At 42.7% G+C, this 24,326-nt stretch overlaps 1 protein-coding gene across 2 annotated transcripts; it reads left to right on the top strand.

Moving 5' to 3' along the window:
• On the top strand, nucleotides 1-24,056 carry CPT2 (carnitine palmitoyltransferase 2). Of its 2 annotated transcripts, XM_027537215.1 has the most exons (6): nucleotides 219-306; nucleotides 6,632-6,815; nucleotides 10,753-10,833; nucleotides 12,962-13,068; nucleotides 21,128-22,432; nucleotides 23,434-24,056. In XM_027537215.1, exons 5-6 carry the CDS (start codon nucleotides 21,142-21,144, stop codon nucleotides 23,763-23,765), a joined length of 1,623 nt encoding a protein of 540 aa, XP_027393016.1. In that variant the 5' UTR covers nucleotides 219-306; nucleotides 6,632-6,815; nucleotides 10,753-10,833; nucleotides 12,962-13,068; nucleotides 21,128-21,141; the 3' UTR covers nucleotides 23,766-24,056. The 2 variants fall into 2 exon arrangements, with proteins under 2 accessions (XP_027393015.1, XP_027393016.1); XM_027537214.1 differs by lacking the exon at nucleotides 6,632-6,815 and having other exon boundaries at nucleotides 1-306.
• Nucleotides 24,057-24,326: the final 270 nt, after the last annotated feature.

Here is a 24,326-nt window from a genome sequence, read left to right as displayed (position 1 = left end):
CGGGGGCGGGAAGCCGGAAGTGGCCCCGCGGAAGGGCACAAAGTGTGCTGAAGTATCTGACCCATTGTCGCGGGGCACCGGGTGCCGCGGCCTGATCTCCATACACCAGAACTCCCAATTCTCCGCGTTCTAGCTCCTGCCGCCTCCTGGGACGATGGTGGCCCGCCTGCTGCTGCGCTCTTGGTCCCGGGGCCTTGCCGTTGGCCCGGGAGCCCCATGTCGGCCCTTGAGCACCGGCTTCGAGCCCAGCCAGTACCTGCAGCGCAGCATCGTGCCCACTATGCACTACCAGGACAGCCTGCCCAGGTGAGCCCGGCTTCCAGGTCCCTGTCGCCCACAACCAGCCGAGGGTTCGGCCCCAGACTTTCTCCAGTCACTCTTGTCTCTTCTACCGAACCCTCTTGCACCCCCAAAGCTTCACCTGGGACGCTGCCGCATTCGCCAGTCTGAAAATCCCGTGGCACTGGAGCTTAAGAACGCTCAAGTTCTCTTCCAGAATCCACCCCCTCCCCGCCCCCATCCCACACCGCTACCATCATAGTTCTCTCAGAATTTCTCTCTTGAGCTCTTCTCAGACTCCTCCAAAAACTCAACTTCCAATCAGATGTCTAATCGTCCCTCACATTTCTCTCTGAACAAATGTACAACCTGTGTATGTCCACCATTACTCTTACACTTCCAGCTAGGGTGTCGCCCGAATTCCTGCACAGAATATGGATCGGCCAGTATAACACTGATAGTTACTCTCCTTTAACTTCTCCCACCACCACCTTTTTCGCAGCTGCTGCCAGAACCCTCAGCCCCACTCCCCATGTCTCCAGTCCTCTTCTGTTTTAGCACCTGTCAGTCCCCCAAGCTGACTCAGATATTTACCTTACCCTCCAAGTCCTCAGCATTCTAAGTCCAGTCTTCACCTGGAACCCTTTCATCCCTACCAAACCTTCCTCAACACTCCCCCACTTTCCTCCCCCTAAAATATCCTCCCTAATCCACACTACTCCCTGCAACTTCAGCCAAATCTCACAGGATTCTAGACAGCATCTTCAGTACTCCTCCTCAAATCTTACTTTATTCACATTAGATCCAGTTCAGTTCAGTTCAGTTGCTCAGTCCTTTCCGACTCTGCGACCCCATGGACTGCAGCACACCAGGCTTCCCTGTCCATCACCAGCTCCCAAAGCTTATTCAAACTCATGTCCTTTGACTCAGTGATGCCATCCAAACCATTTCATCCTCTGTCGTCCCCTTCTCCTCCCACCTTCAATCTTTCCCAGCATCAGGGTCTTTTGCAATGAGTTAGTTCTTTGCATCAGGTGGCCAAAGTATTGGAGCTTCAGCTTTAGCATCAGTCCTTCCAATAAATATTCAGGACTGATTTCCTTTAGGATGGACTGGTTGGATCTCCTTGCAGTCCAAGGGACTCTCAAGAGTCTTCTCCACACCACAGTTTAAAAGCATCAATTGTTCGGCACTCAGCTTTCTTTATCGTCCAACTCTCACATCTATACATGACTACGAGAAAAACCACAGCTTTGACTAGATGGACCTTTGTCGGCAAAGTAATGTCTCTGCTTTTTAATATGCTGGTCATAATTTTTTCTAGGTTGGTCATAACTTTTCTTCCAAGGAGCAAGCATCTTTTAATTTCATGGCTACAGTCACCATATGCAGTGATTTTGGAGCCCCCCAAAATAAAGTCTGTCACTGTTTCCATTGTTTCCCCATCTATTTGCCATGAAGTAATGGGACCAGATGCCATGATCTTAGTTTTCTGAATGTTGAGTTTTAAGCCAACTTTTTCATGCTCCTCTTTCACCCTCATCAAGAGGCTCTTCAATCTTCACTTTCTGCCATAAGGGTGGTATCATCTGCATATCTGAGGTTATTGATATTTCTTCTGGCAATCTTGATTCCAGCTTGTACTTCATCCAGTCCAGCATTTCTCATGATGTACTGTGCATATAAGTTAAATAAGCAGAGTAACAGTATACAGCTTTGATGTACTCCTTTCCCAATTTGGAACCAGTCTGTTGTTCCGTGTCCAGTTCTAACTGTTGTTTCCTGACCTGCATATAGGTTTCTCAAGAGACAGGTCAGGTGGTCTGGTATTCCCATCTCTTGAAAAATTTTCCACAGTTTATTGTGATCCACATAGTCAAAGGCTTTGGCATAGTCAATAAAGCAGAAATAGATGTTTTTCTGGAACTCTCTTGCTTTTTCCATGATCCAGCGGATGTTGGCAATTTGATCTCTGGTTCCTATGCCTTTTCTAAAACCAGCTTGAACATCTGAAAGTTCACGGTCCATGTACTTGAAGCCTGGCTTGGAGAATTTTGAGCATTACTTTGCTAGCATGTGAGATGAGTGCAATTGTGTGGTAGTTTGAGCATTCTTTGGCATTGCCTTTCTTTGGGATTGGAATGAAAACTGACCTTTTCCAGTCCTGTGGCCACTGCTGAGTTTTCCAAATTTGCTGGTATATTGAGTGCAACACTTTCACAGCATCATCTTTTAGGATTTGAAATAACTCAACTGGAATTCCATCACCTCCACTAGCTATGTTCGTAGTGATGCTTCCTAAGGCCCACTTGTCTTCGTATTCCAGGATGTCTGGTTCTAGGTGAGTGATCACACCATCGTGGTTATCTGGGTCATGAAGATCTTTTTTGTATACTTCTTCTGTGTATTCTTGCCACTTCTTAGTATCTTCTGTTTCTGTTAGGTCCATACCATTTCTGTCCTTTATTATGCCCATCTTTGCATGAAATGTTGCCTTGGTGTCTATGATTTTCCTGAAAAGATCTCTTGTCTTTCCATCCTACTGTTTTCCTCTATTTCTTTGCACTGATTGCTGAGGAAGGCTTTCTTATCTCTCCTTGCTATTCTTTGGAACTCTGCATTCAAATGGGTATATCTTTCCTTTTCTCCTTTGCCTTTTGCTTCTCTTCTTTCCACAGCTATTTGTAAGGCCTCCTCAGACAACCATTTTTTTGCCTTTTTGCTTTTCTTTTTCTTGGGGATGGTCTTGATCACTGCATTCTGTACAATGTCACAAACCTCTGTCCATAGTTCAGGCACTCTATCAGATTTAATCCCTTGAATCTATTTCTCACTTCCACTGTATAATCGTAAGGGATTTGATTTAGGTCATACCTGAATGGTCTAGTGGTTTTCCCTACTTTCTTCAATTCAAGTCCAAATTTGGCAATAATGAGTTCATGATCTGAGCCACAATCAGCTCTTGACCTTGTTTTTGCTGACTATATAGAGCTTCTCCATCTTTGGCTGCAAAGAATATAATCAATCTGATTTCAGTATTGACCATCTGGTGATGTCCATGTGTAAAGTCGTCTCTTGTGTTGTTGGAAGAGGGTGTTTGCTATGACCAGTGCATTCTTTTGGCAAAACTCTATTAGCCTTTGCCCTGCTTCATTTTGTACTCCAAGGCCAAATTTGCCTGTTACTCCAGGTAGCTCTTGACTTCCTACTTTTGCATTCCAGTGCCCTATAATGAAAAGGACATCTTTTTTGGGTGTTAGTTCTACAAGGTCTCGTAGGTCTTCATAGAACCGTTCAACTTCAGCTTCTTCAGCATTTCTGGTTGGGGCATAGACTTGGGTTACTGTAATATTGAATGATTTGCCCTGGAAACAAACAGAGATCATTCTGTCTATTTTGAGATTGCATCCAGGTACTGCATTTTGGACTCTTTTGTTGACTATGATAGTTACTCCATTTCTTCTAAGGGATTCTTGCCCACAGTAGTAGATATAACGGTCATCTGAGTTAAATTCACCCATTCCAGTCCATTTTAGTTAGCTGATGCCTAAAATGTCAGTGTTCACTCTTGCCATCTCCTGTTAGACCACTTCCAATTTGCCTTGATTCATGGTTCCTATGCAGTGTTGCTCTTTACAGCATCGGGCTTTATTTCCACCACCAGTCACATCCACAATTGGGTATTGTTTTTGCTTTGGCTCCATCTCTTCATTCTTTCTGGAGTTATTTCTCCACTGATCTCCAGTAGCATATTGGGCACCTACCGACCTGGGGAGTTCATCTTTCAGTGTCCTATCTTTTCGCCTTTTCATACTGTTCATGGGGTTCTCAAGGCAAGAATACTGAAGTGTATTAGATCCAGAGCCCACCCAAATTCTATGCCTCTTCACCATAGCTACTCCCCCCACCCTCTTAACACTTCTTCCAGAATTTACTTCCCCTATGAAACAGCCCCAATATATCTTCCTCTCTCCTTCCCTCACCCAGTATTTTCTTTAATTCAGCTTCCAGTTTTCCCAGTCTTTGAACTCCCAGCCTTAAATTAAGCTGCCAGGTCTCCTCCAGTATTAGCAATTTCCCCAAACTTCTTCACCCTCTACAATCAAACTTTGCTTACTTGCTTACCAGTTAGTTCCTAGTGCAAAGTTCCAAATTTCTTTCAAAAACCTTTTTACTTCCTTCCTTACCAAGCTGCCCGTCAGGGATCTCGCAGTCCAGGGGTTGGAGACCAACCCTCATTGTAAACAGAACCAAGATTGTCACAGACATCCCCCAGAACTACTAGGTTGCTCTTTTTCTCTACAACCAGGAGCCCCTTAACCCTTAACTCCCAGCCCACCTTCTCAGGAATATCATCTGAGGTGATTCTTGTGAAGTTACAGTGTGCAAACTTCTAAAACAGACTAAAATGAGATTATCTAGTCCCAACTCTGCTGTTTAAATTTGGTAGGAGGTCTGGGAGGAGAAAGAAAAAGTCCCTGTTCCTGTGAGATAAGCCTTGACCTCCTGTGTCTGAGCTGAGCCTGTATGTAGGGGAAAGGTGAGGGATGACAGAGTCTGAGCCTGTATGTAGGGGAAAGGTGAGGAATGACAGAGCCAAGCCCAGCAGCAGTTGGCCTTTAACTTTTAGATAGGCCTGGGCATGGAACAACAGACTGGTTCCAAATAGGAAAAGGAGTACGTCAAGGCTGTATATTGTCACCCTGCTTATTTAACTTGTATGCAGAGTACATCATGAGAAATGCTGGACTGGAAGAAATACAAGCTGGAATCAAGATTGCCAGGAGAAATATCAGTAACCTCAGATATGCACATGACACCACCCTTATGGCAGAAAGTGAAGAGGAACTCAAAAGCCTCTTAATGAAAGTAAAAGAGGAGAGTGAAAAAGTTGGCTTAAAGCTCAACATTCAGAAAACGAAGATCATGGCATCCGGTCCCATTACTTCATAGGAAATAGATGGGGAAACAGTGGAAACGGTGTCAGACTTTATTTTTCTGGGCTCCAAAATCACTGCAGATGGTGACTGTAGCCATGAAATTAAAAGACGCTTACTCCTTGGAAGGAAAGTTATGACCAACCTAGATAGCATATTCAAAAGCAGAGACATTACTTTGCCAACAAAGGTCCATCTAGTCAAGGCTATGGTTTTTCCAGTGGTCATGTATGGATGTGAGAGTTGGACTGTGAAGAAGGCTGAGCGCTGAAGAATTGATGCTTTTGAACTGTAGTGTTGGAGAAGACTCTTGAGAGTCCCTTGGACTGCAGGGAGATCCAACCAGTCCATTCTGAAGATCAGCCCTGGGATTTCTTTGGAAGGAATGATGCTAAAGCTGAAACTCCAGTACTTTGGCCACCTCATGTGAAGAGTTGACTCATTGGAAAAGACTCTGATGCTGGGAGGGATTGAGGGCAGGAGGAGAAGGGGATGACAGAGGATGAGATGGCTGGATGGCATCTCTGACTCGATGGACGTGAGTCTGAGTGAACTCCGGGAGTTGGTGATGGACAGGGAGGCCTGGCGTGCTGCGATTCATGGGGTCGCAAAGAGTCGGACATGACTGAGCGACTGAACTGAATTGAACTGGGCCCCACCCAGGTTTAGGATCAGAGGGATTTTCTCCACTGTAGAATTGGAAAGCTGAGAAGAATATTAAAGTCAAGGAATATGAAGATCATTTCTTTCACTCTGCAGAACAAATATCCTGGAGCTACAAATAGCACCCATCACCTGTTGTATAATTCTGTAAACAATGACTCCCTCAGGCCTCCACTTCGTCACCTGTATGTTGAGAGTTAGATGAGATTCCTTATCTCTGAGATTCTGGAAAGGTAAATTGTAGTATCTTTACACTCATTTAGATGTCACACTTAATGAAAAGCCCAGGCTTGAAGTCCTGTAGAACTTAGATTTAGATTCCAGATCTGACACTCTATAACTTCAGGCAGTTCTGTCCACTTCTTTTGAGCCCAGTTCTTACCTGCAAAGTAGTATCAGAATGCACAGTTCATAGGGCTGTTGTGAGGGTAGAGTGAGGTAAAATGCCAAAATAGTTGGCATCTTCTCTTGTTAGTTGGCAAGAGAAGGACTAGCCTCTTAATATTAGTATTAGGTGGTCCAACTGGGCCTCCCTTCTTCCCTCATCCTTTTTCTGTCATATCCCTGCCTTTTAATCAAGTGACTTTGGACTTGCTTTCTTCTAGGAAGCCTTGCAGTATCATTTGCTTGGTTTCCAGCTATTATGTTTTTTTCCTTTGTTCTTTTTTTTTGTGGTCAAATATACAAAACATAAAATTTACCCTTTTAACTATTTTTAGGTGTGCAATTCAGTTAAGTGTTTTTTTTTTCAGGGTTATGTTTTATGCACTGAACAATTAATCTCAGAACATAAAACCGCAAGTCTGGAGAAGACAAAGGGTGGATCAGCCTGATCTACACATTTACATTATTAACTTGATAAACATTGATTGACATGAATTTGGAGACCAGTCAGTCATGGTGAGGAGTTACTGTATAGTGGGGGAGATTCGACAGGTAAGCAGATACAGTTATAGAATAATGGATCAGTGGGAAGCAGCATCTCATGGTGGTTACGGTCATGAGATAGGAGTCAGATTTGATTTTTAATCCAGCTCTACTTACTAGCTTCATGGCTGTGAGGAAATCATGTAATCTAAAAATGGAGTGTTAATATTACCTTCCTCTCAGGTTTGTTAAAGTTAAATACCCTGATATAAAACACTTAGCACAAAGCCAGGCATATAGCAAGTACTCAGTAGATATTCTCAAGTGCTATAACTACCTTAAATATTTGTTGCATATTGCATTGTATGAGTGTGGTGGTGGGAGTGACTTAGTGCCTGGCAGAGAAAGGAAGCTTCATAGAGGAGGTGCTATTTGAGTTGGAATTTGAAGATTACCACATGAGAGGAGTGATGCAAGGATAGAATAGCATGTGCTAAGAAACAGAAGTCTGAAAATGCATGACGTGTTCAAAAATTTTGAGAAGCTGTTGGGGGGCCCAGCTCAAAGTAAAGACTCATCACTTGGGTCCTGAGTTACTAGAGTTGGGCTGGTGTGTGTGTGTGTCTGTGTGTTGGCTGGGTTGGGGGAGTGGCACTGTGTCTTAAAAAAAATAGTAATGGGCCACTATTTTAGGCCTATAGTTGACCCACAGTCATTGTCAATTATCTTGTGATTTCTTTTACCCCTAATCACTTTAGATGATAGCTGATGTTCAAGACAAAATGGGCATGTTCTCTAGAATTCACATGGGAGGCAGGCGAGGCCCAAGTTTCCAAGGTATGGAGGATGACAGATAGAAACAGTAATGTTCTGAGCCCCGAAGGCATGTTCCGCAAATTGTCTTGACAACCAGAATGAATTTACCAGAATAATATAGATTCTGTAAATAATATAGATTCTATAAATAAATGTATATAATATACTTATTTATATTATATATATAATATAAATAATATAGATTCTGTAAATAATATAGATTGTGTAAAAATACAAAAGGCTTTATACCTGTGTTCTTGCAGGGAGAATAATAAAATGCCTACTGCTTGGAGGCTTCTTAGATATTGATATCAGTCACTTAGACAGGAGATAAATCAGGTTGGTGCTAACTTTTCTTCCATCCTTATTATAGCAAATGGTGTTTAGATGGGGATGGGGTTCTTTGATAGAGGGTGGGGAAAGAGAACCCACATGGTTAAAATGAACCTGCCAGGCCTCTCTCAAGGCTGTAGCTCTATAGCTCTTTTCAAGGCACCTGGTGAACAACCCCTCAAGGAGCTCAAGGAACTTCAGCTGTGCCTTTGAAACCACTTTTGGTGTTCCTTGAGGAACATACTGAAAAGGCCACAGTAAGGGCAGTGTGGTAGCAAGTTATAGGAAGCCCGATTAAACTGGTTTTAGCCAAAAGGAATGTGTGCACCCACAGACCCGAAAAATCCAGGTTGGGTTAAGAGGTCCAAATGATGTCATCAAGACCTGATTTGCCTTCCCATTCCACTCTTCATTTGTGTGACTCCATTCTCAAGTAGGCTCTCTCCTCATGGTGCCATAGTGGCAGCCATCACCTAAGGCATAGCTTTCGCACTCATTTCTTAGTAACTCAGATGTTAGAGATTCCCTTCCTCATCCTAACAGTTAAAAAAAAAAAACCCCAAACTCCTATAGTTAAGTCTTTAGATTCTTGCTAGGTCTCACTGAGTCTGAACCAGTAAGCTTTAAGCCCACCCCTGGGAGCTGGGCATGGAGTCAGCTCTATCTGAACTGCAGGGACTTAAATAGAAAGGGTGCTCTTACTAAAAGAAGTGACAGTTTGGGGTAGGCAAAACACCAATATGGTGAAACCCCATTCCAGGCACTGAGGCAGAGATGATGAGCTAGTTCCCTAGGAACATGAGCAGAGTTGGAATCTATAGGACTTGACGACCAAGTAAGTAAAAAAAAAAAACAAAAAACGTATTTATCAGAAGAAAAGCAGTGACAAACCTAGACGGTGTATTAAAAAGCAGAGACATTACTTTGCCGACAAAGGTCTGTATTGTCAAAGCTGTGGTTTTTCTAGTAGTCATGTACGGATGTGAGAGTTGGACCATAAAGGCTGAGCGCCAGAGAATTGATGACTTTGAACTGTGGTGCTGGAGAAGACTCTTGAGAGTCCCTTCCACAGCAAGGAGATCAAACCAGTCAATCCTAAAGGGAATCAATCTTGAATATTCATTGGAGGGACAGATGCTGAGGCTGAAGTTCCAATACTTTGGCCACCTGATGGGAAGAGCCGACTCATTAGAAAAGACCCCGATGCTGGGAAAGATTGAAGGCAGGAGGAGAAGGGGATGACAGAGGACAAGATGGTTGATGGCATCACTGACTCAATGGACATGAGTTTGAGCAAGCTGCGGGAGATGGTGAAGGACAGGGAAGCCTGGCGTGCTGTGGTCCATGGGGTCGCAAAGAGTGGGACACAACTGAGCGACTGAACAACAACAATCGAGTGCTTACTGTGTACCAGGCACTGTTCTGAGTCTGTGACATGTGTCGCCTCATTGAATTTGCACACAACACTGAAAAGTACGTATTAGTATCATCTCCACTTTATGTACGGGGAAAGTTATGTGCAGAGCAGCAGTATGCCCAGAGTCACACAGCTGTAAATGGTGATGCCAGAGTCTGCCCTTTCACCATCGTGCAGTTCTGCTGCCTTGCCGCAGGAGGAATCAACCGGATTCCTGTGGTTGTGGTCACAGAATTGTAAAGGAGCTTTAGAAACAGTCTCTTTCAGTTCCTTCATCTTACTGAGGAAAAAATTGATGACCAGAGACGAACATAACTTGTTTAGAAACATTTCTAACAGCTTTATTGAGATATTGGAGAGGGAAATGGCAACCCACTCCAGTATTTTTGCCTGGAAAATCCCATGGATGGTGGGACCTGGTAGGCTACATACAGTCCCTGGGGTTGCAAAGAGTTAGACACGACTGAGCAACTTCACTTCAGTTTATTGAGATATAATTCACATGCCATAAAATTGACACTTTAAAAATTGAGATATAGTAGATTTACAGTATTATGTAAGTTTCAGGTGTACAACATAGTGACTGATAATTTTTAAAGATTGTACTCCATTTACAGTTAATATAAAATGGTGGCTATCCTCGATGTGCTACAGATACATCCCTGTGGCTTATTTTGTACCGAGTGGTTTGTACCTCTTAACCCCCTACCCCTGTTTTGCCCTTCACTGCTTCCTTCTCCCCACTAGTCACCACTTAGTTTGTTTTCTGTATCTGTGTTTCTTGTTATATTCACCAGCTTTATTTTTAAATTTCACATATAAATGATACCATACAGTATCTGTCTTTCTCTTTCTGACATATTTCACTAAGCATAATACCCAAGAATATGCATTCCTCACAGGACTCCTGGTGAGCTGGGCGTGACTTGAGAGTCCATCCCTTGGTTGGCTGGCGATGGATAGACCTGTGTTTCTCTTTTGTATGATTCTCTGTCAAAAATACACCAATAAATTTAAAAATAGAACTTTTTTTCATCTTAAGAAAGAAAAAGACTGTTGTTCAAATTAAGTAGAATTAAAATCCATGCCAGTGCAGGGTTAACACAAGTATTATAATTGTGACAGGAATCAGGAATATTTTGGCTGCTTCTGCTTCCCCATTTTTAATTTGTTAGTATATTTACTAATTTAGCTCATGAAAATACATTAAAAGGTTATTCTTCTACCTAGAAAATAAAAGGAGTACTGTTGATACTTAAATTCATCTATTCTCATTTGTCAGTGGCTTAGGCTTCCTCTTGTGTTGTTTTTTGTGTGTGTGTTTTTTTTTTTTTTGGAAAGAATTTAATTATCCAGTAATTATTTATGAGTTTGGATTGGCAAGCTAACTAACCTCTTCCACATCTTGTCACCATTACACTGACCTTGTTTTCTCCCCAGGCTGCCTATTCCCAAACTTGAAGACACCATTAGAAGATACCTCAGTGCACAGAAGCCTCTGTTGGATGACAGCCAGTTCAGGTAAATGCTGAGAAACCCAAATGACCATGGTGGGGTGGTTCAGGAGAAGCTGACAAGTGGTGGTGGACCAATCTTCGGGGAGTGTCTATGATTTGACTGGGTCCTCAGGCACCTGAGACCCAGTCTTTACATTTGCAAGTTCAGGAAATAGATTTTCACTCATGAAGGGGTGACCAAGCCCTAAGGTGAGACTCTTTAACTTGACTGAATAAACAATGGTTTAGACACTAGAATGCCAAATTTGACTGCCCTGGCAGATTTTACCTCGTCAGCTAGCTGACACTGGTCATTTGCAGAGGGCATGTGCTCTTGGCAGGGAGCTTCATTGAGGAGAGCATGTGGCAGACCAGAAGTTTGCTTGGTGAGCTTATGTACTGGGTTAGATAGTATGTCCCCTAAATCCACTCCCTTCTCAAAAACCTCAGTATGCAACCTTATCGGAAAGAGGGTAGTTGTATGTGTAATTAGTTAAAAGCAGTTCAGTTCAGTCACTCAGTCGTGTCTGATTCTTTGTGACCCCGTGGACTGCAGCATGCCAGGCTTCCCTGTCCATCACCAATTCCCAGAGCTTGCTCAAACTCATGTCCATTGTGATGAGGTCATACTATTAATAGAGAAGGTTTAGTCCTTATTCCAGTCCTTAGAAGGGATAAAGAGACAGCCATGTAAAGACAGAGGAGGTTGGAGTGTAGTAACAGGCTGAGGAATGCCAAGGATACCTGATACACCACAAGCGAAGAGAAAGGCCTGGGACGGATTCTCCCCGAGAGTCTTCAGAGAGAGTATGGTCTTGTCAGCACCTTGATTGTGTACTTGTAGCCCCCAAAACTATGAGAGAATACATTTCTGTTGTCTTAAGCCAGCTGCTCTGTGGCACTTCGTCTTGGCAGTCGTGGGAAACTAATTCAGCCTGGAAGTGGAAAATAATATTGGATATTGTAAAAAAAATGGATTCCATCAGGCTATTGTATCCTGGTGTAGTACTCTTTTTCCACAATGGGAATTTGTTGTGCAGAACACTGGCCTTGTCATTAGAATCACATAGAGTCCTTCACTGGCCAGTGATGGCAAAAAACAGATGAACTGTCCACTGTCTTTTTGTTGTTGTTTAGTCATGGCACCCCACTCCAGTACTCTTGCCTGGAAAATCCCGTGGATGGAGGAGCCTGGTGGGCTGCAGTCCATGGGGTCACTAAGAGTCCGGCTTGACTGAGCGACTTCACTTTCACTTTTCACTTTCGTGCATTGGAGAAAGAAATGGCAACCCACTCCAGTGTTCTTACCTGGAGAATCCCAGGGACAGGGGAGCCTGGTGGGCTGCCGTCTATGGGGTCCCACAGAGTCGGACACAACTGAAGCAACTTAGCAGCAGCAGCAGCAGTCATTGTCATGTCCGTCACTTTTGTGACCCCATGGACTGTAGCCTGCCAGGATCCTCTGTCCATGGGATTTTCCAGGCAGGAATACTGAAGTGGGTTGCCATTTCCTTCTCCAGGGGATCTTCCCTACCCAGGAATTGAACCCACATCTTCTGCATTGGCAGGCAGATTCTTTTATCACTGAGCCACCAGGGAAGCTAATCCACTGCTTTTAAATATTCCATATTAGTCACTTGAAGCTTCTCTTGACATAGTAATGATTTAATAGCTACCCATTATTAAGTATTCTTTTTCAAACTATCGTAAATCCTTAGCTTTATAAATATTTTAAAAATCATGTAAAGTGGTGTATTTCTGGGTTAACATATAAAGAAACTGAGACTGAGAAAGATGGAATAACTTGTCCAAGGTCATACAATTTGAAAGTTACAGAGCTAGAATTCAAACTTAACTCTTCTTGACTCCAAAGCTTTTGGAGTCATTTTCTCCATGTCAAGCTGCCTCCTAGATTACACATTGTTTTATGAGATGTGAATTCACCTTCCTGATCTGTCATTTTAAGAAAATATCTTAGATTTATCTGCTTAGATTGATTCTCCTCTTCTGACCAGAGATACTTTCTGGTGTCAGTCCCAGATTCTAGGGATATGCTAGGGAACCCAAAGTTCTCCGATGCATTTGTGGCCATGAATCTAAAAACCACCTATTCCCTGTCATGGTTTGATTATGTCTTTTCTTGAACATTTCAGGAAAACAGAACAGTTGTGTAAGAGTTTTGAAACTGGAATTGGAAAAGAACTGCATGAGCAGCTGGTCACTCAGGACAAGCAGAATAAACATACAAGCTACATTTCAGGTGGGTAGGCAGGGCTGTGAATGTGGTATTTCCAGAGCCTTCCATGATGGAAAGCAGGTCATCTTCTCTCCTGTTTTGGTCTCACAGGTATTTTTGGTGAGACCAAAAACGTTTGTGAAGTGTTGTCTCATCCTGTCTTCCTGAGGTGAACATTAAGGCTGAGTGAGTTCTTCCTCCACTGAGGTGTTGTCTGGAGTCTGTCGTCAAGAGCAGTGGCTTACCTGCTCTGTAGATAGGATCAGGACAGAACCTCATCATTGGTTCTGTCTGAAAAGGATGCAGGATTTAGTCCTGTGTCCTGTATGTATCATTCTAGGTCCTTCGTTGTCTGGCCCAGCTGCCCGCTCCAGCCTCATTTCACCATCCTCCCTGACACACCCATGCTTCAGCAAAACTGAGTAGCTTCTTCCCTCGACCCCTTAGTCTTTTCATTCTTCTGGGCCTTAATCCATGTTGTTCCCACCACCTTTTTTTGCCTGGCAAATTCTTCCTTTGGACCCCGTTAAGATGGTTGTCAGAGGCTGCGAGTAGGGGCTGCAAAATGGAGAAGAGGATCAAAAGGTACAGACTTTCAGTTATAACATAAGTAAGTCCTGGGGATGCAATATACACCTGGGTGACTGTAGTTGGTACTGTATTATGTATTTGAAAGTTGCTGTGAGTATGGATATTAAAACTTCTAATAAGGAAAAAATTTTTATAAGTGTGTATGGTGATGGATGTGCTGAGCATTTTACATATATACAAATATCGAATCATTATGTTGTACACTTGAAGCTAATATAATGTTATATGTCAGTTACATCTCAATTTGAAAAAAGCAGAAAAGACCAGATCTGGGTAGGATGATTTTTCTATAAAACCTTTCAGCCCTTCCCTTTCAGAGTTGGTTGCTTCCACTTCTGTTCCCACTGCACTTCTTTTAACTCAGTTTATGTTTGTAGTAAGGTTATACATGCATATCATTTAAAGAATCAAATAGTTTTCTCATGCTTGTTATGAGAAGCCACAGTTTCCTGACCTTGACTTAATTTCTCACTTCTCATTTTGCCCCATTCTCTAAATTACTTACTCATATCAGTGCATCTTTTTTAGTTTTAGGCATTATCTATAGATGTCTCACTATAAAAGAGTAGGATTTGTCGGTCTCTTGTATCCTCACCACATTTCCATCCCCTTATTGTCACAGTATGCTATGCTGTGCTTAGTCGCTCAGTCGTGTCCAACTCTTTGTGATCCCATGGACTGTAGCCCACCAGGCTCCTCTATCGTGGGATTCTTCAGACAAGGATACTGGAGTGGCTATCCCCTTCTTCAGGGGATCTTCCCAACCCAGGGATCGAATGCAGGTCTCCTGCAATGCAGGCAGCTTCTTTACCGACTGTGCCACTAGGGAAGCTACCTGGCGTTTATACTGTTATAATCATGCAAACGCTGTTTGTCAGCTGAGTTGTGTAGCACACTGGAATTGTTTTGCCTTTTCCATACTAACTTTGTTTTCTCTATAATTAATAATTATACCTTCTTCTGTTTTGCTTTCTATGTGCCTAATAATTTATCTGGGAATTTTTTTTTAATTTCTCATCTTTAATGGTCTTTTTGCTTTTTTTCCTGTTTGTTTTACCCTCTTTTCTTTCTTCAGATCTTTCGTAATCCTTCTCTGTTGTCTTAAACCTGAATGAGATATTAAAAGTTATGGGAATTTCTATAAATGAGAGTGGGCTTGTCAGTCACAGCTTCACTGTAATGTCATCGGCTAAACCACTTCCTTGGGGCGCCCCTAATGTTGGTGTCTTTGGGTTATTTAGACTTCTTAGGGAAGGCTTTTCCAGTTAACTGCCAAAAGGTATATTCCTGGTTGCTGCTGTTGCAGGAGTGAGATTAAGGAAAGAAGACTTGAGTTCTCATCTATGACTTACATCTCCCAATTTTACTTTCTCCAGTGAATAAAACTTAAATCTTCTACTGGAATAGGGAGGGAATCTAGGGGGTGGGGTTCTAATTAAACAGCCCTTCAACCAGTGTACCTAGGCTACTACATCCTGAGCCATCTGGGGGTTCTGCTGTTTAAGTCATATTGTTTCCTGGCTTTCTTTGCTGCCAGCTTAGGGTTGGCTTTCTCTGACTCTGCTAGATAATTTTATACTTTCCAATATTTGTTCTTTTCTTCTCTCTCATTCTCTTTGCCTTATTGGCTTATGTCTTTTTAAAATTCTTTTACTCAGGGGATCAGAAACATAAATTCATGTCTTCTTTCATCAAATGTATCTTACCCCCATTTTAATGAATTGCATTCTATTTTAATTCTGTTTATCTCCTTCGCCAGAGTTCTTCTGAATTGAAATCCATGCTCTATCCCCAGGCCGAGGGCCTGGCATGGCACTGATTCTCAAGGAATGAAATGGAATTAATGGATCAACAAATGAATAATAGATAAATTTTTGCCTATTAATCCTTCCCCAATGCTTTATGTATAAAAACTACTTCTTCCCATTGAAGATACCCCATATTTGTAGAGTTCACCCATGCTTGCTAATCCAACCAGGAACTTCCCTTGAAAACATGTTTTCTAATAAGATACTGTTTCTGGAATTTTTACAAGCATCCACAGGAATACAGAGGGCTAGTTTGAGTGGCTCATATGCACTGAGTTATTTCTAATTGCCTTTCAAGTATTTCCTAAAAGAGGGAGTAGTGTACATAGTACACAGAATGATGGTGAAAACTTTTCTGTCATTTTAGGGAGACAGTCAAGTATGGATATTGTCCCTGAAAGGAGGTGAAGCACAGGAGGGGTGGGGATTAAAAACTGTTCTGTTTTAGTCTGAATGCAAGTGAGGAATTACTGTTTTTTATTTCTGTAAGTGTTAAGGAGGAAAACAGAATGAAGAGGAAAAAGCAATTAATAAATATTAGAGAAATGTAAGTCAAAACCACAGTGATGGTTATCCACTAGAATGGCTCCAATCAAATAAGACTGATAGTCATGTTAACAACAACACTAGAGATGACTCTACACATGGACATCACCACATGGTCAATACTGAAATCAGACTAATTATATTCTTTGCAGCCAAAGATGGAGAAGCTCTATACAGTCAGCAAAAACAAGGTCAAAAGCTGCCTATGGCTCAGATCATGAACTCCTTATTGCCAAATTTGGACTTGAATTGAAGAAAGTAGGGAAAACCACTAGACCATTCAGATATGACCTAAATCAAATCCCTTATGATTATACAGTGGAAGTGACAAATAGGTTTAAGGTATTAGATCTGATACACAGAGTGCCAGAAGAACTATGGATGGAGGTTTGTGACATTGTACGGGAGGCAGTGATCAAGACCATCCCCAAGAAAAAGAAATGCAAAAAGGCAAAATGGTTGTCTGAGGAGGCCTTACAAATAGCTGAGAAAAGAAGAGAAGTGAAAGGCAGAGGAAAAAAGGGAAAGATATATTATCTGAATGGAGAGTTCCAAAGAATAGCAAGGAGAGATAAGAAAGCCTTCCTCAGCAATCAATGCAAAGAAATAGAGGAAAACAATAGAATGGGAAAGCCTGGAGATCTCTTCAAAAAAATTAGAAATACCAAGGGGATACCTCATGCAAAGATGGGCACAAAAAAGGACAGAAACAGTATGGACATAACAGAAGCAGAAGATATTAAGAAGAGGTGGCAAGAATACACAGAAGAAGTGTACAAAAAAGATCTTCATGACCCAGATAACCACGGTGGTGTGGTCACTCACCTAGAGCCAGACATCCTGGAATATGAAATCAAATGGGACTGAGGAAACATCACTACGAACATAGCTAGTGGAGGTGATGGAATTCCAGTTGAGCTGTTTCAAATCCTAAAAGATAATGCTGCAAAAGTGCTGCACTCAGAATGGCAGCAAATTTGGAAAACTTATCAGTGGCCACAGGACTGGAAAAGGTCAGTTTTCATTCCAATCCTAAAGAAGGTCAATGCCAAAGAACATGCAAATTACTGCACAATTGCATTCATCTCACACGCTAGCAAAGTAATGCTCAAGATTCTCCAAGCCAGGCTTCAACAGTACGTGAACCAAGAACTTCCAGATGTCCAAGCTGGATTTAGAAAAGGCAGAGGAACCAGAGATCAAATTGCCATTATCCATTGGATCATCAAAAAAGCAAGAGAGTTTCAGAAAAACATCTACTTCTGTTTTATTGACTACACTGAATAAATTGTTGTGTGGATCACAACAAACTGTGGAGAGTTCTGAAAGAGATTGGAATACCAGACCACCTGACGTGCCTCCTGAGAAATCTGTATGCAGGTCAAGAAGCAACAGTTAGAACTGGACATGGAACAACAGACTGGTTCCAAATAGGAAAAGGAGTACGTCAAGGTGGTATATTGTCACCCTGCTTATTTAACTTATATGCAGAGTACATCATGAGAAATGCTGGGCTGGAAGAAACACAAGCTGGAATCAAGATTGCCAGGAGAAATATCAATAACCTGAGATATGCAGATGGCACTACCCTTATGGCAGAAAGTGAAGAAGAACTAAAGAGCCTCTTGATGAAAGTGAAAGAGGAGAGTGAAAAAGCTGGCTTAAAACTCAATATTCAAAAAATGAAGATCATGGCATCTGGTCCCATCCCTTCATGGCACATAGATGGAAAAACAGTGGAAACAGTGAAAGACTTTATTTTCTTGGGCTCCAAAATTACTGCAGATGGTGACTGCAGCCATGAAGTTAAAATATGCTTACTCCTTGGAGGAAAAGCTTGACAGCATATTAAAAAGCAGAGACATTACTTTACCAACAAAAGTTTGTCTCAAAGCTATGGTTTTCCAAGTAGTCATGTATGGATGTGAGAGTTGGACCATAAAGAAGGCTGAGCACTGAAGAATTGATGCTTTTCAACTGTGGTGCTGGAGAAGACTCTTGAGAGGCCCCTGCACTGCAAGAAGATCCAACCAGTCCATCCTAAAGGAAATCAGTCCTGAATATTCATTAGAAAGACTGATGGTGAAGCTGAAACTCCAATACTTTGGCTATCTGATGTGAAGAGCTGACTCATTGGAAAAGACCCTGATGTTGGGAAAGATTGAAAGCAGGAGGAGAAGGGGAGGACAGAGCACAAGATGGTTGGATGGCATCACTGACTCAATGGACATGAGTTGAGAAAGCTCCAGAAGTTGGTGATGGACAGGGAAACCTGGCATGCTGCAGTCCAGTGGGTCGGGAAGAGTCAGAAATAATTGTGCAACTGAACTGAACTGAGTGGTAACAAATGTTGCTGAGGATGTGGAGAAATTGAAACCCTTGTACACTGCTGGTGGTAATGGTGCAGCCACTTTGGAAGACACCTGGGCAATTCCTCAAAAGATTAAACATAGAGTTCTGGTTCAAGATGGTGGAGTAGAAGGGCATGGAATTCACCTCCTCCCACTGATATGTCAGAAATATTTCTACATGTGGACTGAAAGCTTGCAGAAGATCCCATACAACCAAAGCTGCAAGGAAGGTCCCCACTTAACTGGGTAGGATGAAGGGAAAAGGGAGAGGAGTAAGTGGGACAGGACCTGCGCTCCTGGGAGGGAGCTGTGAAAGATGACCTCTTCCCTCACCTGTCAACCTCCTTCACTGAGTATGAGATCCACCAGGACAGATAGGGAGCTTCAGAGGCTGGAGAGGAGAGTGTAGGAGCTGGTTTGCCACCCTGCAGAGGAGAGAGACCCACAGATGGTCCAGGCCATATTGTCTCACTTCTGAGCCCAAGACACCTGCCTGCTGGTGTGTGCAGCAACTGAGTGCTGAAACTTAGGTTTCAGAGGGCAGACACGGGGGTAGGACGTGGTTTGGCTGTGGGGAGACAGCCCAAAGGGCTTGGAGTATGGCCAGGCTGAACAAAGGGTGTGCACATGATTGATGGTATTGGCACAAAAACAGACATATGTATCAGTGGAACAGAATAGAGAGCCCAGAAATAAATCCACCACCTATGGTCAATTAATCTATCACAAAATAGGCAAGAATATACAGTGGAGACAAGACAGTCTCTTTAATAAGTAGTGCTGGGAAAACGGGACAACTACATGTAAAACAACGAAGTTAGAACATTCTCTAATACCATATACAAAAATAACTCAAAATGATTAAAGACCTAAGTATAAGATCAGTTACAATAAAGCTACTAGAGAAAAACATAAGGAGAATACTCTTTGACATGAACCATAGCAAAGTTTTTTTTTAGGTCTGTCTCCTAGAGTAATGGAAATAAAGGCAAAAATAAGTGAATGGGACCTAATTAAACTTAAAAAGCTTTAGAAGCAAAGCAAAGGAAACCATAAACAAAACAAAAAGACAACCTGTGAAATGAGAGAAAATATTTGCAAATGATGTAACCAACAGAGATTAGTCTCCAAAATGTACAAACAGCTCCTACAGTTCAATATAAAAAAACAAACAGCCCAATCAAAAAAATGGGAAGAAGACCTAAATAAACATCTCACCAAAGAAGACATATAGAGATAGCCAATGCGCACATGAAGAGATGCTCAATATCGCTAATTATTTGAGAAAAAAAATATGGGGTATTGCCTCACGCCAATCAAAATAGTTATCATTAGAAAGATCTACAAATAATAAATGCCAAAGAGGGTGTGGAGAAAAGGGAGCCCTCCTACACTATTGGTAGGAATGTAAATTGGTGCAGCCACTATGGGGAACGGTATATGATCCAGCATATATGCATATATATGGGCATATATCCGGAGAAAAACTCTACTTCATAAAGGTACATGCTCCCCAGTGTTCATAACTGCACTATTTACAGTAGCCAAGACACGAAAGCGGCATAAATGTCCATCATAGGTGAATGGGTAAAGAAGATGTGGGGGGTGTATATATATACACACACACAGACACACAATGGAATATTCCTCAGCTATCAAAAAATGAAATAATGCCATTTGCAGCAACATGGATGGACGTAGAGATTAGCACATATACTGAAGTAAGTCAGAGAAAGATAACCATCATATGGTACCACATGTGGAATCTAAAATATACCGATGAGCTTATTTCTAAAACGTGTTTGAGACAGACTCACAGACATGAAAATAAACTTAAGATTGCCAAAAGGGGAAAGGTGGTGGGGGAGGGATAAATTAGGAGTTTGGGATTAGCAGATACCAATATATCTAAGATAGACAAACAGCAAGGACCTACTGTATAGCACAAGGAACTATATTCAGTATCTTGTAATAATCTAAAATGGGTAAGTGTCTGAAAAAGACTAGGTATATGTGTAACTGAATCACTTTGCTCTACACCTGAACTGACACAGCACTGTAAATCAACGATACTTCATTCTCAGTCAAAAAGCAAAGGGTTAGAGTAGACTTCCCATATGACCCAGCAATCCCTATCCTAGCTATATCTTCCAAGAAAACTGAGAACATAATGTCCTCACACAAAGAAAGCACTAGCATTATAATAAGCAACAAGTGGAAACAAATGTCCATGTACAGGTGAATGGATAAACAAGATACAGTATATTACTGGAACATTACTTACCAATAAAAAGAAATGAAGAACTGATACATGCCACAGTGTGGATGAATTTCCAATACATTATTATAAGTGATAGAGTGTGTGTTCAATTGCTTAGTCGTGCTGACTCTTTGCAGCCACATGGACTGTAGCCCGCCAGGCTCCTCTGTTCAAGAAATTTTCCAGGCAAGAATACTAGAGTGGGTTGTTTTTTTTGTACTGCAGTGGATCTTCCTGACCCAGGGATCGAACCTGCATCTCTTGTGTCTCCTACATTGGCAGGTGGGTTCTTTACCACTAGAGCCACTGGGAAGCCCATAAGTGATAGAAGTCAGATGCAAAAGACGACATATTATATGTTCCCATTTAATGTTTTTGAATTATTACAAAGCAAAAAAAAAAAAAAATCAGAAAATTCCACCCTCTGAAAGTGATCGTCATTTCTTCTGAATATGCTTGATTTTTTTTTTTTTTCTTTCTCACATTCTGTCTTTAGGAACTCTTTATTGTTCACTTTTATTTTTTAGGCCCCTGGTTTGATATGTATTTAACTGCTCGAGATCCTGTTGTCCTGAACTTTAATCCGTTTATCTCATTCAACCCTGATCCAAAGTCCGAGTATAATGACCAGCTCACCCGGGCCACCAACATGACTGTCTCTGCCATCCGGTTTCTGAAGACACTTCGGGCTGACCTTCTGGAGCCAGAAGTGTTCCATTTGAACCCTGCCAAAAGTGATACCGATACCTTCAAGAGATTCATACGCTTTGTGCCTTCCTTCCTGTCTTGGTATGGCGCCTACTTGGTCAATGCATATCCCCTGGACATGTCCCAGTATTATCGGCTTTTCAATTCAACTCGTTTACCCAGACCCCATCGAGATGAACTCTTCACCGATGACAAGGCCAGACACCTCCTGGTCCTAAGAAAAGGACACTTCTACATCTTTGATGTCCTGGATCAAGATGGGAACATTGTGAGTGCCTCTGAAATCCAGGCTCATCTGAAGTACATTCTGTCAGACAATAGCCCGGCCCCCGAGTTTCCGCTTTCGTATCTGACTAGTGAGAACCGGGACATCTGGGCAGAGCTCAGACAGAAGCTGGTGAGTGGTGGCAACGAGGCGACCCTGGGGAAAGTGGACTCGGCTGTGTTCTGTCTCTGCCTAGATGACTTCCCCATTAGGGACTTTGTCCACCTGTCCCACAGCATGCTGCATGGTGACGGCACAAACCGCTGGTTTGACAAATCCTTTAACCTCATTATAGCCAAGGATGGCACTGCTGCCATCCACTTTGAGCATGCCTGGGGCGATGGTGTTGCAGTGCTCAGGTTTTTTAATGAAGTGTTTAAAGATAGCACTCAGGCCCCTGCCATCACTCCCCAGAGCCAGCCGGCCAGCACTGACTCTTCTGTGGCCGTACAAAAACTCAACTTCAAGCTGAGCGATGCTTTAAAGACTGGCATTAGCGCTGCTAAGGAAAAATTTGATGCCACCGTGAAAAGCCTCACCATCGACTACATCCGGTTTCAGAGAGGAGGCAGAGAATTCCTGAAGAAGCAGAAGCTGAGCCCTGACTCGATGGCTCAGCTGGCCTTCCAGATGGCCTTCCTGCGGCAGTACGGGCAGACGGTGGCCACCTATGAGTCCTGTAGCACTGCAGCATTCAAGCACGGCCGCACCGAGACCATCCGCCCGGCCTCCCTCTTCACAAAGACGTGCTCCGAGGCCTTTGTCAGGGAGCCTTCCAAGTATAGCGCTGGAGAGCTTCAGCAGATGATGGCCAAGTGCTCCACATACCACAACCAGCTGACCAGAGAAGCAGCAATGGGTGAGACGGGGTTGGGGAGCATGCCGTTTGGTCTTGTTGCCCTCCGCTCTGGGGTATGCCTCAGTACTATTCTGATTTCCACCCTTCTCTAGGCTTAATCCATCTGCCAACTGATTATTATTTTTTCCTTAGCAGTCTGAACAGCCAGACTAGCCACTAGGGACAGACCATTCTCTCCCTCTGAGCAGGAATGGGGCGATGCATCTGACTTAAATGCATCATCCTCATTTAAGGTCATTTTCAGCTGTGTCACATACTCTCTTCCTATTATTTATTGGTCTTCAGCCTCATTTTTGACAATGCAGGATTTCTAAGCCCACAGCCCCTCTTACTTCAGCCCAGTTGTAGTGTGATGGCTGCGTGTAAATAGGCCATCTCAGAAGCTCTTCCCTACCTAAGTGGCATCATTTTGCTCCTTTCTGATGAAATTCAAGACCTAGGAAGGACCTGAGGGATCACATAGTCCAGTCCTTTCATATGGCAAAGTCCTGGAACTAAAAGGGACCTCCAAGATCATTCTGGTCTCAGCCTTCTCTATTTTATAGGTCGGAAGCTGAGACCACTGGCCCAGGATCACACAGCAAATTAGCAGGAAAGCTGAGATTAGAACCTGGTCAAATACCCTTTCCATTTTGTTCCACTGACTCCATCTTGTCCTTTGTACTTGATTTGGGCTTTTGGTTTTCCCTTAGTTTTTGAATCCATGGTGTGCTCTCCACATACTTTTCGTGACTGTTTAAACTGATTCAATCTCAGAATTTTAAAAATTAGGTGTATCTTAGGCTGATTTTTAGCTCAGCTGTTCACTGCTTTTTTAAAAGGAATATTCTAGAATGCACTGCTCCAGAATTTAGCAAGGTGGAGGTGTGAATGCAGAGGTCAACAAACCCTTCTTCCCCTCTCGAGGATGCTGTGAAGAATATTCCTACCTTGGGTGGGAGGTGTTACTAAGTGAGGTCCCTTTCAGTTCTGAGTCTGATTTTCCATTTTGTCTCTGACAGGCCAGGGCTTTGATCGACACTTGTTTGCTCTGCGGTACCTGGCAGCAGCCAGAGGGATCAGCATGCCCGAGCTGTTCCTGGACCCTGCATATAGGCAGATAAACCACAACATCCTGTCCACCAGCACACTGAGCAGCCCAGCAGTGAACATCGGCTGCTTTGCCCCCGTGGTCCCTGATGGTTTTGGCATTGGGTACGCCGTTCAGGACAACTGGATAGGCTGCAACGTCTCTGCCTACCAAAGCCGCAATGCCCGTGAGTTTCTCCAGTGTGTGGAGAAGGCCTTAGAAGACATGTTTGATGCCTTGGAAGGCAAAATGATCAAAACCTAGCTTCTAGGTGAGTGAAAAGCCTCTGTTTCACGAGCATAAAAACTGGGGCCTCTGTAGCCAGTAGGCACTATTCTGTGACTAATGAAACTAATTATGAGGTGCCTGAGCACCATTGCTATAAGATTTGAGCCTTAAAACCATGGTTTTAAAGCTAAACATATGATTTCCAAGACCATAACTAAAGATGCTGTAAGATTCCGGTTTTAAGGACATTATCAGGAGGTAAGACTTGGAAAATAACTCAGATGTACTTATTGTTGAAGCAGAAATAAAATTTAATTCTTTCTTAGAGGTGGTTCCTCTTAGGCTTTTTTGTGTTGGGTTTTGTTTGTTTTAATTGTTTAACCGAATTGCCAAATCCCCACAAAGAGTTTTCCAGCAGTAAGTTCGGGTGGCAGTTCCTGTTGGCTCCAGGTTCTTCAGGTAATGGTGGGAAACACGCGTCTTTGCTGTAAACATGCTTCTCTCTCCTGGGATATCCTTTCTTTAAAAATCCTCTTCATTTTTCCAAGGAGTAAACTGCTACCGCCTGATTCTGACAGTCCTGGTGCAACAAAGGGG

The sequence above is a fragment of the Bos indicus x Bos taurus genome, chromosome 3 (genome assembly GCF_003369695.1).
Source record: "Bos indicus x Bos taurus breed Angus x Brahman F1 hybrid chromosome 3, Bos_hybrid_MaternalHap_v2.0, whole genome shotgun sequence".
NCBI lineage: Eukaryota > Metazoa > Chordata > Mammalia > Artiodactyla > Bovidae > Bos > Bos indicus x Bos taurus.
The sequence above is the reverse complement of the archived record's forward strand: the minus strand, read 5'-3'. Positions and strand labels throughout refer to the sequence as shown.

Excerpts from the sequence above, each read along its gene's own strand:
- CPT2 (XM_027537214.1), top strand. The coding sequence starts at position 155 with ATGGTGGCCCGCCTGCTGCTGCGCTCTTGGTCCCGGGGCCTTGCCGTT. Across the intron at positions 10,834-12,961 it reads TTGGATGACAGCCAGTTCAG|GAAAACAGAACAGTTGTGTA; the intron begins GTAAATGCTGAG and ends TGAACATTTCAG. Across the intron at positions 22,433-23,433 it reads GACCAGAGAAGCAGCAATGG|GCCAGGGCTTTGATCGACAC; the intron begins GTGAGACGGGGT and ends TGTCTCTGACAG.